The 15,498-nt window shown below is 44.2% G+C and overlaps 1 protein-coding gene across 2 annotated transcripts in view; it reads left to right on the forward strand.

Moving 5' to 3' along the window:
- The first annotated feature begins 2,603 nt into the window (after window positions 1–2,603).
- Window positions 2,604–15,498, forward strand: part of LOC120947531 (DNA N6-methyl adenine demethylase) — a 49,282-nt gene continuing 36,387 nt past the window's right edge. Inside the window, exons 1-2 of one of the 2 annotated variants that reach the window (XM_040362916.2) lie at window positions 2,604–2,695; window positions 9,884–12,289. In XM_040362916.2, the coding sequence (XP_040218850.2) occupies window positions 10,945–12,289 (1,345 nt within the window). In that variant the 5' untranslated portion in view covers window positions 2,604–2,695; window positions 9,884–10,944. Of the gene's footprint in view, window positions 2,724–9,883; window positions 12,290–15,498 lie in introns of both variants that reach the window. The other variant, XM_049606030.1, reaches the window with a different exon arrangement.

Genomic DNA, 15,498 nt, shown 5'->3' on the forward strand with positions numbered 1-15,498 from the left:
GGGACATATTGGACGAGATGAAAAAATAAAATAAAATAAAAACAGTACACCCATACCACCATCAGGCCAATCTCAAAGTCCTATATATGATCCGCTCGTTCGATCGAGGTCTTGTGGTAGAATACAATGCGCCGGATACCAACACACACGGGCACGAGGTTTTCAATTTCAATGATCAGCGTGCCTTGGACGCGAAATGTACTGACCTAAGCAAGACAAATGCAAGAGACGTGTGATTTGATATTCGATAGAGAACTGTTTGGAAGCGAAGGTGCTGTTTTTCTTGTTTCATTTGATTTAAGATTGTTTGGAATCATTTTTTTGGGTGAAAATTTAAGCAATGTGTGCGTAATTTCTTTTTTCATTTACTTGGCTGATATATTAAGCAAGTAAAATTTGTTTGCTTAGTTCGTTCAAAAGTTGTTTTTCATACATTAAATGCACCGTTTTTTTTTTCTTTCTTCTCTGTTTTACTATTCAAAGACATTTTTCAATTCAATTTAAAGTATCATAATTCTTGTAATTCATCATATGTTTTGTGTACTATTAATAATAATTATGATTAAATTACTGCGTGTAGTTTAGTTCTATCTAAACTTTTTCAAATTGGCTCAGCAAAGTAACTCCAACTCGGGAGCAGTTGTAAATGCGTACTTCACGTTATCTTGCACTGTTGCAACGGTGTCATATTGCAGCTGTACAAACTTGCACAAACACGGTGTCAGCTTAACTGGGTGTGTTTATTAAATTTTACTTTGTGTGTAATCGTGCGCCTACTCCACAACTGTATTCCTGTCAACCTATCTGATGCTTTTGTTTGCTGAAGGTCAATCTACATCGATTCCATTACAGCAGTTGTTCACTCTACACGACTGGCTGATGAAACTTGAGCATCACTGCACACCGCGATACATATATATGCCTTAAGAGATGTGTATGTATGTGTAGCAAACAAGCAAAAAACGTATTGAACAAACATACTTGTGTGGCAAGCAGCGGTTTTATCGGTGCACTAAAATAATTTTCAGCCGGTAAAGTACCGCACTGTCCACCCCTTGTTCGAAAGAGTGATTTTGTTGTGGGGGTTTGATCGGGTTAAGCAGAGTTAAGAGGAAGGATGTGAAGTGAAGCTAGAATAATTGCATCTGTTATATATCCAGCCAGTCGGATGAGAATCTGTTCCGTTCTGTTGTTCGATTTGATGGATAGGGGAAAAATGAAAACAAAACATCAAACACCACGAATAAATCAAGTTTGATTGAATAAAAAAAAACAAGTCATCTAACGGGCTTTTCATCTTTTGTTCGATCGGTTTCGTTTTCCGTTTTGTTTCGTATCAAAACGGAAGTGGACGTAAGTATAATTTGAACGGCCGGCTCGGTACGTTCGTTTAGTGCAAGAAGAACCAATGATAGTGCAAGAAGAAACAAGCAAAACTGGCCGAATTTTCCTCTCCCTCAGCACCCTCTAGCAGAAAGAAACGATCGTGAGGAGACGAGAAAAACTAAAATCCGAACTGAAATAATCACTCATTAATTTGTGCTCACTCTTCTTCATTTCCGATGTTGAGGAGGGAAGCTGGGGAGTAAATTAGAGGATGATGTGGTGTATGGGTTGACGGGTATTACGGGGAAGGAGGAGGGGTTGGGAGAAGTTGGTGTGTTGTGGCATGATTATGTGTTGATCTAATTCACGACCAGCATGAGTCTGTGATTTTCTTGCCGTTTGTGGGTTGTGTTTATTGGATTAGTGTGTGGTTAGTTTATGGCGCTTTTTTCGGCCTTTACTCCATCGACCGATTTCAAGGGTAGAAACAAAAAATGAACAGACCGGTATGGAAGACTGGATTCTTCTTAGATCGAGCGTTTCTTTGGTCTTTGTGGGAGATGAACAAGCATGGCTCTTTGTGGGAAATGAACAAGGTTTGCTACAATTAGCACAATGATTATAGTTTATTTTGGATCATTTTTAAAACTGTCTAAATTTGGTGCATCTAAAGTGATATTTATGAAAAAGCTCAACCAGTTTACCCCTTAGCTGAAAGCTTTTTTTAAACAGGCATGAAAGCTCTAAATGAATTAATCGAGCCTATTGCGCGCGATCGCGAGCGTGCAGACTTCGTGAGCTTGGTGAGTGCATCTCACGGAGAATAAATGTTCGTTCAAGCTTTTCGTGCTTCTCTTGCACTTGCTCGCTGGTGAGAAACTTGCTCAGACAAACGAAACATCAAATTTACTTGTAGCTTCAAGGGTTGAATTGGATTGAACTCTCCCTTGGCCTCACCGAATCATTTCTGGTAGGCTCTTTTAGGCTTGCACCGCTTCTCGCGCATTCTCGCTCCCTCTATTCTCTCCATCATGCTATTCCCTCTCTTTGTATGTTATTCGACCCTTCATTGTTGAACGTAAAGCTCAGGGCAGAAAGCTCTTGCGCATCTAACTCACGCACGCTCGATTCGAATGCGCCCTCTCCACAGGCTAAGTTTTGGTTTGCTCTCAACTCTTGCTCTCAGAGTTTGAGAAAAAGCGCGTAAAAAGAGCGACCGTGTTTGGGCAGGAGTGTCAAACGGGTTTCGGTTGTGTTGAATTACCTCGGTATCCGACCAGCTTTCAGAAAGATTCCGATCGTCGTTGGACACTGGTTGGTTGTGCCCGTTTGTTCGTGAGTGTAACTGCCGCGCGTTTGCTTCATTTCGGTGCGTAAACACGGAATGCTACAGTCTGGTTGGTGTATTTTCTAGTTGAACGTGATGGCCTGTCGTGAAAGTGATATAATATAAGCGTTCTTGTGGTCCAGCAAAGGCTGAAACGAGTTGAAAATAATTTTAGTCAATACAATTGATGTTCAAGATTATGAAAGCATTCGTAATGAATGCCTGTGAGAATAATCACTCGAAAGTGTAACGAAACTAGTCAGTGTGATGGAACCGTTAAAATTAAATATTCTTCGAAAGTACCCGTGCGATCGTCGTTAATGTTATACTTTTCGTATAGCTGTGTCTTCTTGTGTTAGCTCTTTGTAGAACAACAGGAGTCCCAAGTTTGAAAAATCGTGTCATTCAAATGAAACAACAAAATAATTTAGTTAATGTGCACATACGTTTGTCTTATTTGGATTATCAAGTAATGATACAGATAATATTTAACTCAATATATAGTGATTTTAAACAAAGAATGCCCTCCTCGTACTTCTGATCGAAAGTGAAAAGTGTAGCTCGGATCATACATAGGGAATTGTCGAGCGAAACAGAGCAGATTCAAAGAAGGATGAATTATATTTAGATTGGGTGTGTAGTTGCCAGTGTTTAGGCACCCTTTGCCACTGTGATACCTTCAACTGATGTATCAAAGTCGATACGAACCGGGTTTACCTTGATACGAATGCTAAACGAGATGACATTGGATTAAAAGTAAAGTAAACCTTAGGGATGAATTGAATACAACAATCTTCTGCCCAGTGTCTAAAAATCTACACTATATCCGGGGCTGTGTTACAGATGGGAAGCTGTTTAGATCTAGACTACGTCATGAGTTCAAGTCTGTGGGCACCCGCTCTTGTTTCTATCATTTCGGAAATGTGTTTATGGTACGGCGTGTGAAATAAATCTCGAGCTACATCAAACCTCCGTCTTCAAACTCGAATGAATCTGTAGACCTCTTGACAAAAAAAAAAAAGAAAACATCGAGGAGTTCTTACTTCTCGTCATACCAACGCGGACGTCTGTGAAGCATTTTTCGAGTATTTTCAATCGAAACCGGCCTCATTCAGCGCTACAGTGTTAGGCGCACTTGTTCCTACTTCTTCCTCAAACGGAGCAGAATGTATTTTTTGCGCTTCTGCCAGGGGCAGCCTCCGGCCTACGCAAAGTTTTACGAAGGTTAGTGGGCGAAATCGCCAGTGGCGCTGCTGTTGTGTGTGCTCTCACATCGCTTCATTGCCTGCTTGATTAGTCCGCGCCAAGCACAACACTAATACGCCATCGAATGCCGCACCAAAATGATTCAGATTCATCGAGCGCGAACCATTTGAAGCACGGTTTGCATGCGCGTGTTGCTAGCTAGCTCACAGCTTTGTTTTTAACTCATCCATCCCGTGCTTGATCTTTTCCGTAGTGGTAACATTTTTTTCGTGACCGTAATGTCTGCGGACGGCCAGTTAACGAAATCAATTAACAAAAAAAGTATGAATGTGAAGGTCATTTGTGCCGATGGAAGCAAGGATTAATGTGCAGTTTGTCATTTGTGATATTCGTGATGTGTCTTTGGTTATACATTCATTCGTATCAACTGGTTTATTAATTTGTTTTTCTTCAATAAATACAAAATTATGCGTATTTTGTAAACAAATATCTTTTGGAGGTAATAAATTCGTACCATTTGGATTGCATGTAAAGTTCGAAGGCAAATGTGGTATCTGACATCTGTGCTTTTTTCTTTGTAGCAAAGATTAATTTGCGTACAAAATACAATATTTACTATTATTAGCCGCTTCTTTGTTGAGGCAAAATTAACCATGGAAATAACATTTTACGACTCCATCGATCGGAGGCAGACGCAAAGCATCGAGATGATCGTACAACTTAAATGCATCGGTAATGGATAAATATATACCGATTCTCATTGGTTTCTTTCCATTACCGTACCATGCACGACTGTTTACTCAACGTGTGTCAGAACAACGCTAACAGATGCCTCACAAACAAGCGCAAAAGCAACTCCAACGCAGCTACTCACTGAGCGCATGTTGGTGAGAAGATTCGTCGTATTGACCTCTAAAAATCATTCAATCTTCAGGCTGTAAACAGGCTGCACGGGGAAGATTTTTTTTTTTGTGTGAATCATCTCACCGTGTTGTGATCATCTCCCAGCTACGAGACCTGACATCTTCCTTCCCACGCACCGCGGTAGGCCGCGCACCGTAAGATGCATTTGTGCGCGGATCGCTTCTCGATTGCTCTGGTAATTAGTAAATTACCACTAATTACTGGACGTCCTTCAGTCTGTAATACATATACTACATCCTCCAGCCCGGTTATATCCTCCGGTTGAGGATATGGTCGCTTTTGCACATCCGGAAACCGCGAAAATCGCGAAAGGTCGACGGAAGCGAAAAGAACGGATAAGAGAACAAATACAAGAAACATTTGGTCGTGATCTGTTCATTGCACGAATTTTTGTACGAATTCAGCAATGTTGCGCTTGTTTTAAAGCACATAGGTATGATTTTTTGAATAGAAAAAGGCAAAAATGCAGTACGATGTGAAAAACCTCTATGTACCTTCGCGTTTAAATTTTGTGGTACGGTATTGACATGCCAAAGGATCCCTATGCCTATCAACTGAATTATGAATCTTAGACCCTATATTAGGTTTGTAGATGGTTTTTGTTTGACTTGCGCTTGCTATGGTACCTCTTCGTAGAGTATTACACCTTTAACCTTTTGGCCTTCCTTTGCGGAAGCGTGCTGCGGACATAAGGTATGCTCCAGTTTCATCAGCAGAAGGTTACCCTCGACTAGATTAGGGTGAGATTAATTAGCTCGTTAACTGGCTGGGTCTCTACTCTGGTACGAAAAAATCACAAACCACCATGGCACTGAATTGCGAGACCTCAAGAACTTGCGGTGTTGTTATGACCGTGGCCTCAGTGATCTCTTGGTATTTTGTTGTTGGTATTGTGGTAGAAGTTTTTTTTTGTCTTGAAGATCCTCATTACGCACGCCTTCCAGTTGGGTGAATGTGGTTTGCAGTTTATATTTAAACTTCTGCACATTGTGTATATATGAACGGCAGCCAAGTAAACAACGGTTTATGGCGATGAACATTTTATAGTCAATACGTTCTTTGTTCCACCGCACTAACCCAAACAATGCGAAGTACATTCAGGCAAAATAAGTGGAGATGTAGAGTCAAGCGGGCGGCTAGATCGTTTATTTAGGTCAATCAATAGATATTCGACAAGATGTACGCTTTAATATGGAAGCAGTTGCAGTTCTATTTAAACTTTAAATTGATGGTAGATGACATTACGACTAGTGACAAAGGTACTCTCGCTGCCAACCTAGATGCTGCCAACGGAGTGTTATTGTTGTACCTTTCCTAGTGCTTTGTAACCACCCATCATCTAACCTAGATCACTATCATTTTAGCGTTTAATGAGATTTAATTCTGCAAATGTACGGGTGCAGAGGTTTTTTTTGCACACCATCATCCATTGCCCTGCCTTACCTCGCTAGCATCTGTTTCCACCCATTGATGAAATTGGGTCATTCGGGCGAAAACCTTCGAACCTTAGCCATAGCTCCCTATTTTCGCTCCATTTTTTCTCGCACACCATCCATCTCCTGCAATGAGTGGGGTGGAGATGAGAAGGCCAGTCAACACTTGCGCCATGGCCACTAGAGCACTGGCATTGCTGGGTGTGTCGTTGCGCCCGGTTCGCTCACTGGAGCGTAACGGCGGCATGTTTTGTTCCTTCCTTCTTCGCGTACCACACATATCGCAACACCGCACGGAACGGTAGCATAAAATCGACCATCGGCGTGGAAAAGTGCATCCACATTTTTGTACCGCCAGCTCCACACGTAGCACTTCCCTTCTGTCACCGATGCAGCTGCTGGTTGCCAGTGTGTCACAAGCGAAACAAATCGTGCAGGCACAGCCGCATGGCATCTTACGGCGCAAAGGGTGGTACGAGGTTGGTGACAGAACCTTTGGAAACACCTGCATCGGGAAGCAGGGTTTGCTGCACGTATTGCTACGGTAAATAAGACGTGCAATTTACCAAAATTGGATCTGTTCTTTGCTATCCGTAGCTATAAAAATGTGCTTCCATGTCGTGCCTACCATACATATCTCCGCTCCGAGGTAGTATCTCCAACGGCGTGGCAGATGTAATCGCACTGCAAGAATTCCAACCATTAACAATAAAGAAGGCAAAATAATGAGGTTAGGGTCGGTGCATCGGCAATCGATAACCGGTGCGAAACTAATTAACCTTTTGGGTACGGTTTCGCTTTGGTATCCTTCGCTGAAGTGCTTAATGTTCTGCTGACATCGAGTTTCAGAACCAATGTCCTCTAACAATTAGATGTTTTTGTCGTGTTTACTACACGACGCTCGGCACACGGACATGGCTGACAGTTGGAGCGCGCAATTGCTGGATTGAGTTGATGATTGGAGTTTTTGACCCCGAAAATGTGTACTTTGCGCATCGAAAATTAATGTACTTGTAGTGTTCCATCGCTACGTTTTGAACTATACATGCTTTGATGTTACGATTCTTTTTAATTTAAGAATTATACATGTTATGTTTTATCGATCGCTTTCCTTTTTAAATGAACCAAAACCCGCGACACTTTAGATGACCTTTACCGACTTACAACATGTCATCTGGTATTGGGAGGTGTGTTCCTTGCCTCGTTTGTGTAGGTCGCAGATTGTTCTCATTTAAGACCTCCCGAAAGCTACTTTTCCAAACAACAACTTTTGGCCACTGCCAACTTTCAACCCAAGTGAAGCAATGATCGCCCAAATGGGGCAGAACAAGTTGGTTGATTTTCGTTACCACCATAAAACCACTATTGATCGGGAATTAAATGCTTTTTGTTGTCAATATTTTTAGCTTGCTTTAAACGCAGCAAATATTAGCAAAATAGTTTGAATTTATATCATCTCGAACATAAAACTCTTACCACGCATTCAAACAGTATCTGTGATTTTGATCAAGAACTAATGTCTATAACATGCTAATTGGTTTATATCTTCTTACAGTGTGTGTAAAAAAGCCTGCAACAATTTGACTCTTTCTATAGTTTATAGATACACCCAAACAATATTTTAAAAACACGATTGTGTGACCGACTACCCAAGATTTTAAGCGCTAACAATGCGATCATTTCCAGCTGCTTTAAGTTTTTGTTTTCTTGACTGTGTTTAATTTCGCGTCGAACTGCGCAAGACGATGCGTCACGGACGAGCGAACTCACAACCACATACCAGCGTAGCACCAATACCAGTGTCTTCTCATTGCGATGGTACTGTCGCGGTGACGCAAGCCACCCTGCTTCGAAGCCAATTTAAGCAGTTGCGAAGCTGTGGATGTACTTGCCGCCTCTTGCTTTACTGCTGCTGCTGCAGGGGTTGAATTGTAAGTTAGTGCTTGGCAACGATTTAAGTGATGCGCAAAAGATCATCCCCTCGCATCACTGAAAGCGAGAGAGGAAGCATTAGCTCATCGTGCGTGTATTTAAGAGAAAACGACGGTACGCTTGGTTTACGCCGATTCCAACCACAACTTAACCTTTATCCGCGCACGTGTCGGGCCGGGCAAAAGCGCGTATGGGTTGCATTGATCTGTGTATTATTGTTTCGTGACAAATCTCGCCTAGCGAGCAAACGAATGATGATTATTTGATTTTGGAGCACAGTCCATCAAATTGCGTCTCTGGCTGGCGGGGATTTGGCGGCGCGTGTGGCGATATATCGTCGCGTCATTAATTTTCCGCTCGAGCGAACTTCTCCACCCGGCGAGAGATGAGTCTATTCGGCAAAACCGTTTTCCTTGCACGCCACTGCAGAAAGGCAACCCAACATCCCGCGCTGGCCTTGTTCATGGGCTAGGGTTGGAAGGGTATCCCCTTCTTCGTAGTCGATGTTTTCGTTCGACTCCGACCCAACGTTTCAATTTCATCACAGAAACAGCTAACGTCAAGTGGGGAACCATAACGTTAGCGAATCGATTCTAGATGGAATAAGACGAGAGTTTCGAAAAAAGTTGTACATAAATAGCGCTTGAGAAGCGATGCGATGTGAAGGTTATAGCTCGAAGAGTAAGAACACAGCTGCACGGCGTCTTACAGTTTGTCTGTTCATCTTCAAAGCGGTCGATGATGGGTCGGCTTTTGGGAAGTGTTAGTCATTTAATTGATATCTAAGGTATGAATAGAGATTATTCTATTATATTTTTATCGATATTCTAAGTTTAAACTTAAATCAATGTTACCCTGCTTCTGTTCTGTTCCACACATTTTTCACTAAACATGCTGTACACATCCCATGAGATACAGTGCTTTGTATGGTAGCTGAAAAACGGAGAAGCAACTACATTCAAATGGACAGTTCCCACATGGCACAAAAACAAACACACCTTCTTTAGTATAAGCGATCTTTACGAGGAGGATGATGAGTCATACTACGAACGAAAAAGAAAAAAATAGAGAAGAGAAGTGGCTCCATGGCGCCGGCTGAGTGATGACATTGGCCCACTGCCGTACTATTACTCGCAATTTGGCCCCTTTGAGGCTTCTCGCTTTAAGAAAAACATATTTTCCATGCCATGTTGCTGTTTGGGGGGTTGGTGTTGTGTGCTGACACAAGATTTCCCATGCTGATTAGATGTAGATTGAGCATTTGGGGAACTTAGCTTTAGTTTGTTAAAGCTCGAGAGTGTATGATTGTCGGGTTACCGATACGTTTGTGAAACCTGTGATGACTTCCAAGTGCTGGTCAGGATGTCTACGGTAAACCACAGGAAGTGTGTGGAATTGCAAAGGGAACGACTAGAGGTTTCAATATATGTATTTCAGCTTGTTTTTTTTTACTTTGAAGAATTTTGAAATTTATTAGGAAAGTGTTAACGCTTTATATTTATTCAACCAATTTTAAATATTTTCGTTGAAGAGTAAAAACTCACCAAAAAGGTAATTAGTGCAGATTAGTTCAGTTTGAGGTGCTGTGTGTTTTCCCACGTGATAGAAAGTACGTGCCTCCTCTCTTAAACACATAGTTACCACAACAGGCTACAAACACACGTGTGTGTGCTCCCAGTTGTATCTCGTGTGTGTTAACAATTACGACTAATAATGTTATTATTATTGCCGCCAGCTCCTTCAAGTGCATGACATTGATGCTACATCTTTCAGCCTCAGCAAACGTGCCCTGTTTGCGCGGGGCTTGGGGCAGTGCAGTAGTGCATCCGATTGATGTGTGTGTGCCTACGTGTTAAACATGTCTGGTCTGTAGTAGGAAGCAGCGGACGTGCGAGTGCAGCAGTGTTGCAACGGCAGTTAAAAACATCCGTGTGTAAAAGTGCAATTAACAGCGACCAGGCTAGGAAAGGAGTACCCTGCCTGTCCAAACTCCTCTCCTCAATCCCGCGTGGCTCTCGATCACTAGTGTTTTTGTGCTTTTGGTTTGATTCATCTGCTTAGTGTATGTGCGCGCGCGTTTGCCTGGTGTGCCTTTCCTCCCGTTCCATTCGAAAGAGGGAAGAGGAGGCAGGCTGCTAGTGGGACGGTGTGCCTTCGATGATGCCCGCTGGGGAAAGAAACGAAACAAACGAAAAAAAAAAAAAATAGCGAGTAATAGAGTCATTCGCCAAGTAGTAGGTCTGTTGCGCGTGGTATCTTAGGCCACATCGGCCGGCAGTGTTTAGTGTCCGGCCATGCCCCAACACTTTGGGCTCGGAGGGTGAAGGCAAGGCAAAGCGTCAAGTTCATCGTGTAGTGCAAAGGCAGTATATAGTGCAAGTCCGGGATAGTGTTGGAGCGCTAAGGTGAAAAGTTGCTGTTAGGGCATGCAAATCGTTATATACCCAAAGAAACAAACACGTGTACTACTCGGGAAATCTGGTGCACCAGCAGAGTGTGTGTTGCATTTGCTCGACTAAACAGCAGAGCGCGGAGCGTTGTGTAGTGCACAATTTCACCTAAATAGCTCATTAGCCACCCCATCCGAGGGCTGTAAAGGGAAGTCGTGTTTAACGAGATGCATGTGGTGAGGCACGTGTTGTGTTGTTAATTCTGGCCTTGCGCTGTATATTGAATCATGCGAAGTGTGGTTATACTGTGTATGATGCACCAGTGCTGAGCGATGGCGTTTTAAGGTGATAACGAAGGTTGCTACAATTCCCCGCTCACAAAAAGGGAGGAAACAAGCAGAACAACATGGTGACGACGATTAAAATTACCGGCGACGGTGTGTTCATCCAGTCGAACGGTGGCGTTGGGACTGGCGGTGCAGGAGGCAGCGCGAGACTGCAGCAACAGGAACGGCAAGAGCTGCTGACGGGTGAGAACACCCTTGGAAGCACCGCGCTCGGAGAGGCCAATTTGCCATCTGCCGAGGGTACGGTGCGCAACGGATCGCTGGACCTGGTGGACAGTGGTACCGGTGGCAATGATACAAACAACAATCACAAGGGCTATCGTAACTTCAACCACCGCCGGTACCAGTCGGACGAGGGACCCGGTTTCATCGGGATGCGCAATGGCAAGCCGCCGGAGCGGGCCGACGGCGCGTCCCCAGGGTCGTCCGAGGTGGTATCGGGCGAAAGTGATGACACGCTCGGCGAGCCTGATCCGAGTCGTAAGCGGGACAAGTTTACGATTTCATTCCTAAACACGCACCGCTCGAGCGGCGGTGGGCTGCTGCCGAACGGCGGTGGCAAGAGCATGCTCAACCACAAGTTCATCGTGTACAACAGCAAGAAGCCAAAGACATCGTCGGTGCTGCACCAGCAGTACTACCAGCAGAGCATTGCCGCCGCCTCTGCCAATGGGGAACTTGGCAGCAGTGGGAGCGGTTCACCGCCCCTGCCCTACCCAAGCCACTACCAGCAGTACCTGTACAATCGGCTGCGTCCGTCCTTGTCGACCTCGGTGCTAAGCTCACCGTCACTGATCACGGCTGCTGCGATCCCGAGTTGTTCGCCTCCGGATCGAGATCGCTTGGAGCAGCAGCAGCAGCATCAGCTCTATCAGAACAGTCTCTTCCATCAGCAACACCGTTCGCTCCTGGGTACGCCACCGGCTGCCGTACCTGGTTGGGCCAAGTCCACTTCCTGTCTGGTGTCGAGCAGTGCGGCCGCTGCTTCCTCCTACAGAACCGTCACCGCATCGCCGCTACTATTACTTCCCGCGCAACCAGCCCGAAGTGCACCGCAGCCGTACCCGTCCGCTGGTGGTACCGCGCCACGCCCTGTACCGGCCTCTTCCTCCAACTCGTCACTGTCCTCCTCGCCGTCATCTTTCTCAGCTGGTTCGCCGCCATCGTCCGGTGCTAATTCATCGTCAAACACTCCTCCACCGCCCGTGGTGCCGAGTGAGGTGACCGCGACATCTGCTAATGCAGTCACGGCGTCCTCGACAACGACCTGCAGTTCCCCAACGACGCCAACGACAACGTCACCCGACGCGTCGAACTCACCAACACCGGTACCACCGCCGGGTACGGTAGCGCCATCTACACCAACGCACCCATCGTCGCCTTCTTCTTCGACATCAAATCTTGGTTAGTACGTCTTTTGGGAAGTGGTGTGATTGGTGCTTAGCTATTATCGAGACCATTAGCTGTTATTATTCGAATGTTGATTTCACTTTCAAGGTGTGATAGTAAGGAATATGTTTGAATTGCTTGCAGACTTAATATTTCGATGTATTGCTTTCTGTTGTTCTTGCTCGTTGTTGATTGCTTTTCCGTGTCTGATTTGTACCTTTTTGAGTCGCTTTAGCAATGTTCCATTGCTTTTTCCCCCTAACTATTGTTTTGCATGACACTCACTTTCGGGTTTCATGATCCCTTCACGTCGAAACACTGCGCTCGGCCTTTTCTACGTTCGCTTTTTTTTACTACCATGGGCAGCACTTTAATTCATGCCGCACAGGAATTCCGTAAGCACATGATGATGCACACGAGCCCATCATACTACGAGGTAAAAAACTGCTTTGTGAATGGGTCGACCGGCAACTCTCGACCTGGTTTTTCCCGTGCTCATTCGTCAACAATTGTGTGGCGTGTTGGTTGTAGCTTTTCGCGTGTGTTGCTGGCTGCTGCTCACGCGTTCCTATTCCCAGCGGAAGCATCACAAGGCAGCAAATGACACTAAAACAATAGGTGGTTGCCACGCCATCTGCCGGAAATTTCACACAATACTTTTTCCCTGCCATCGTTTTTGCTCCCGACTCGTGCATCGTTCGGCCTAACTTGGTGACCTTTTCATTGAGTTTTCCACGAGCGCCAGCCAGTGGGTCAGAGGGCTTTTGGTTGGAGCGTACCCGGGGCGCTCTGCACAGGGTTGTTGGCAGCTGCCTGTGTGTGTGTACGAGTGTGTTTTAATATGGTGTCACATCGCCACAGGGACTCCTTAGTTGCTTGGCCTCGTTGGGAGCTTTCCACTTTCGTTCTGTTATTGTTAGTGGTTTTGTTTCTTAGCCCAGGGTTTCCACAGGCTGCTGCGTGTTCTGTGCCTCCAAAGCATTCCAAAAATACTGCTCCAGTCCAGAAGTCTCAGCGCTCAGAAAATGTCGCTTTTATGTGCATAATTTATTGCGACCATTATTCTTCGCTCGTGGTGGGAAAGCGGCGTTTGTCGGTGGCCAACACTTGTCGGAGTATGCGGTCTTCGGGTTTTATTGGTACGCTTGGTTTCGTGTATACGTTGGCAGCTCACTGACACCATGTACTGGATGTGCATGAGATGGAAAACCATCGCTTCCAGGCTGGCAGAGGTGACTGTGAGCTTTTTTGAGGGTTTTCTGGATGTTTGTATCTTCATCGCGTTCGGTCGGTTCTGTTACAACTTTAACTTATTGGCTCATTCACTCGTTGTCGGTCGTGTGGTTTACAGCCTTTAATGATCGCTTTTGAATGTGAAACTAACCCAAAACCCACAATATGAAATGTATTGCCTCTGGCAGGATAACAAAGATACCAGCTTGGGGTTGGAATAAATCAAGCATGTTGGGGCTGCAAAGGTGAAAATTAACTACCAAGGGATAGATGACCATTTTGGGTCATTAAATGCTCAATCTTAACTCGTTCCCTTCGCAGCCCAGTACACGCCTAGCAAATCACTTTATAATAAAATTTCAATGAACCTAAACATCTTGTAATGCTATACAGCGAGAAATGAAAGGTTCTCGACTTTCCGTTGGGTGTCTGGTGCACAGTCATTCAATTCAAATCGTTACAATACTCTGTTGATATTTTCAACCCTCTCCCCTTCAAGGGTCTCCACATCAAAATGTCACTAGGAAAAAAAATCAAAGCACGACTTGGTTTAAACCGACGAGAGTGAAAAGCGAACGTCAAATCGTGTCAATCTATCCGATCTCCTGGCGTTACAGTTTCATTACCACCTGTTTTCACGTGACGTCAATTGGTAAATTACCGGAATTGCTCTCCGGTCCAATTGACGGGGGCCGCACGGGACCATTTCTTCTGCGCGTTCACGGTTAACCTACAAAAATTAGAGCGATTGCTGGGGGTAACGAAACGGCACGCGTTCTTAATTTACGCTACAGTCGTGAGTCAGAGGTGCGGATGAAAAAATCTCGCCCCTCTTGCCGCTCCCAAGCAATTTGAAGCAAAAGCAGCCTATAAAACTGACTGTAAGATGGAATTGAGCTCATGACAATTGGGATAAATTAAGACGGAATCTAAAAACAACGCAACCGTGGTGTGTTTCACATGATGTATTGACTTTTTCGTTGCTCGTTTGGATGAAAGCAAACAACTTTTTTTTATTCAGTAACATCTGGGAAGGGTTTGTTTTATTATTTTTTATAGTATTTTTTTATGTTTTTTAATAGTTTTTTTTATCTTGCTTGAGAGTTTTTCTTATTCTTTGAGCTATCCACCATCAGTTGTGATAATGCACGATGCTCTCGTCGATATTGCTTGCTGTAATCTAATTATTGAATAATTTTATCTGACGCATTAGCCAAAAACGGATATAGCCTTTACCTTTTTCTGGAAGCGCGTCTGAAGACTATTTGGTTAATTTGTTTTTAGAAATTGTAATTGCGATGCGATGGACCCAAAATTACACTTAAAACATATTCCAATCGAAATTACTACTTTCACTCATGAAATCTCCTTTCATACCAGAATTACTGCCAGTATAGTCTTGTTTTGGATCTGTACTCCGATCCAATAGCAATAGAGAAATTACAAACGACACTTCGCATATATTGGCACTTACCAGCCGATCCCTTTTTCAAAGTTGCCCCTTATTACGGCATTGATTGTAGCACCATCTTGAAAAGGTATTTTGGCAACCAAATTCTTGAGAGCTCAGCAGCATATCAATTAATTGCGTTGATTGTTACGCTGTTAATGTTACCTCTGTCCAATTTTCAGGCTTATCATCCACGATGAGAAACTTCTCATCCACTATCGGTATCTGTTCTTGATGAGATTAAAAACCATCGGACATTGGTGTAGCTTGGAATCGTGTATGTGTCAGACTTGATACAGGCACGATTCACTCTTCTCGCGCCTAGCTATGTATTTAAATGTTAGTATTTTTTATGCTGTTTCGATGCTGTTTGTTGGGAGTGATGATTTGCAATGCAAAACGCGTGCGGACTTTGATCCGAGCTTTAGTTGGGTGGTGTTGCGGGAGATCAGTTCCACGATGTGGATGAGACACAGCGTTCACCGGTCGTGCATAATTTGGTGGATGATGTTTTGAATGCGCTTTTTTACGTTTCCCACTT

Source organism: Anopheles coluzzii, chromosome 2 (assembly GCF_943734685.1).
Source record: "Anopheles coluzzii chromosome 2, AcolN3, whole genome shotgun sequence".
Lineage (NCBI taxonomy): Eukaryota > Metazoa > Arthropoda > Insecta > Diptera > Culicidae > Anopheles > Anopheles coluzzii.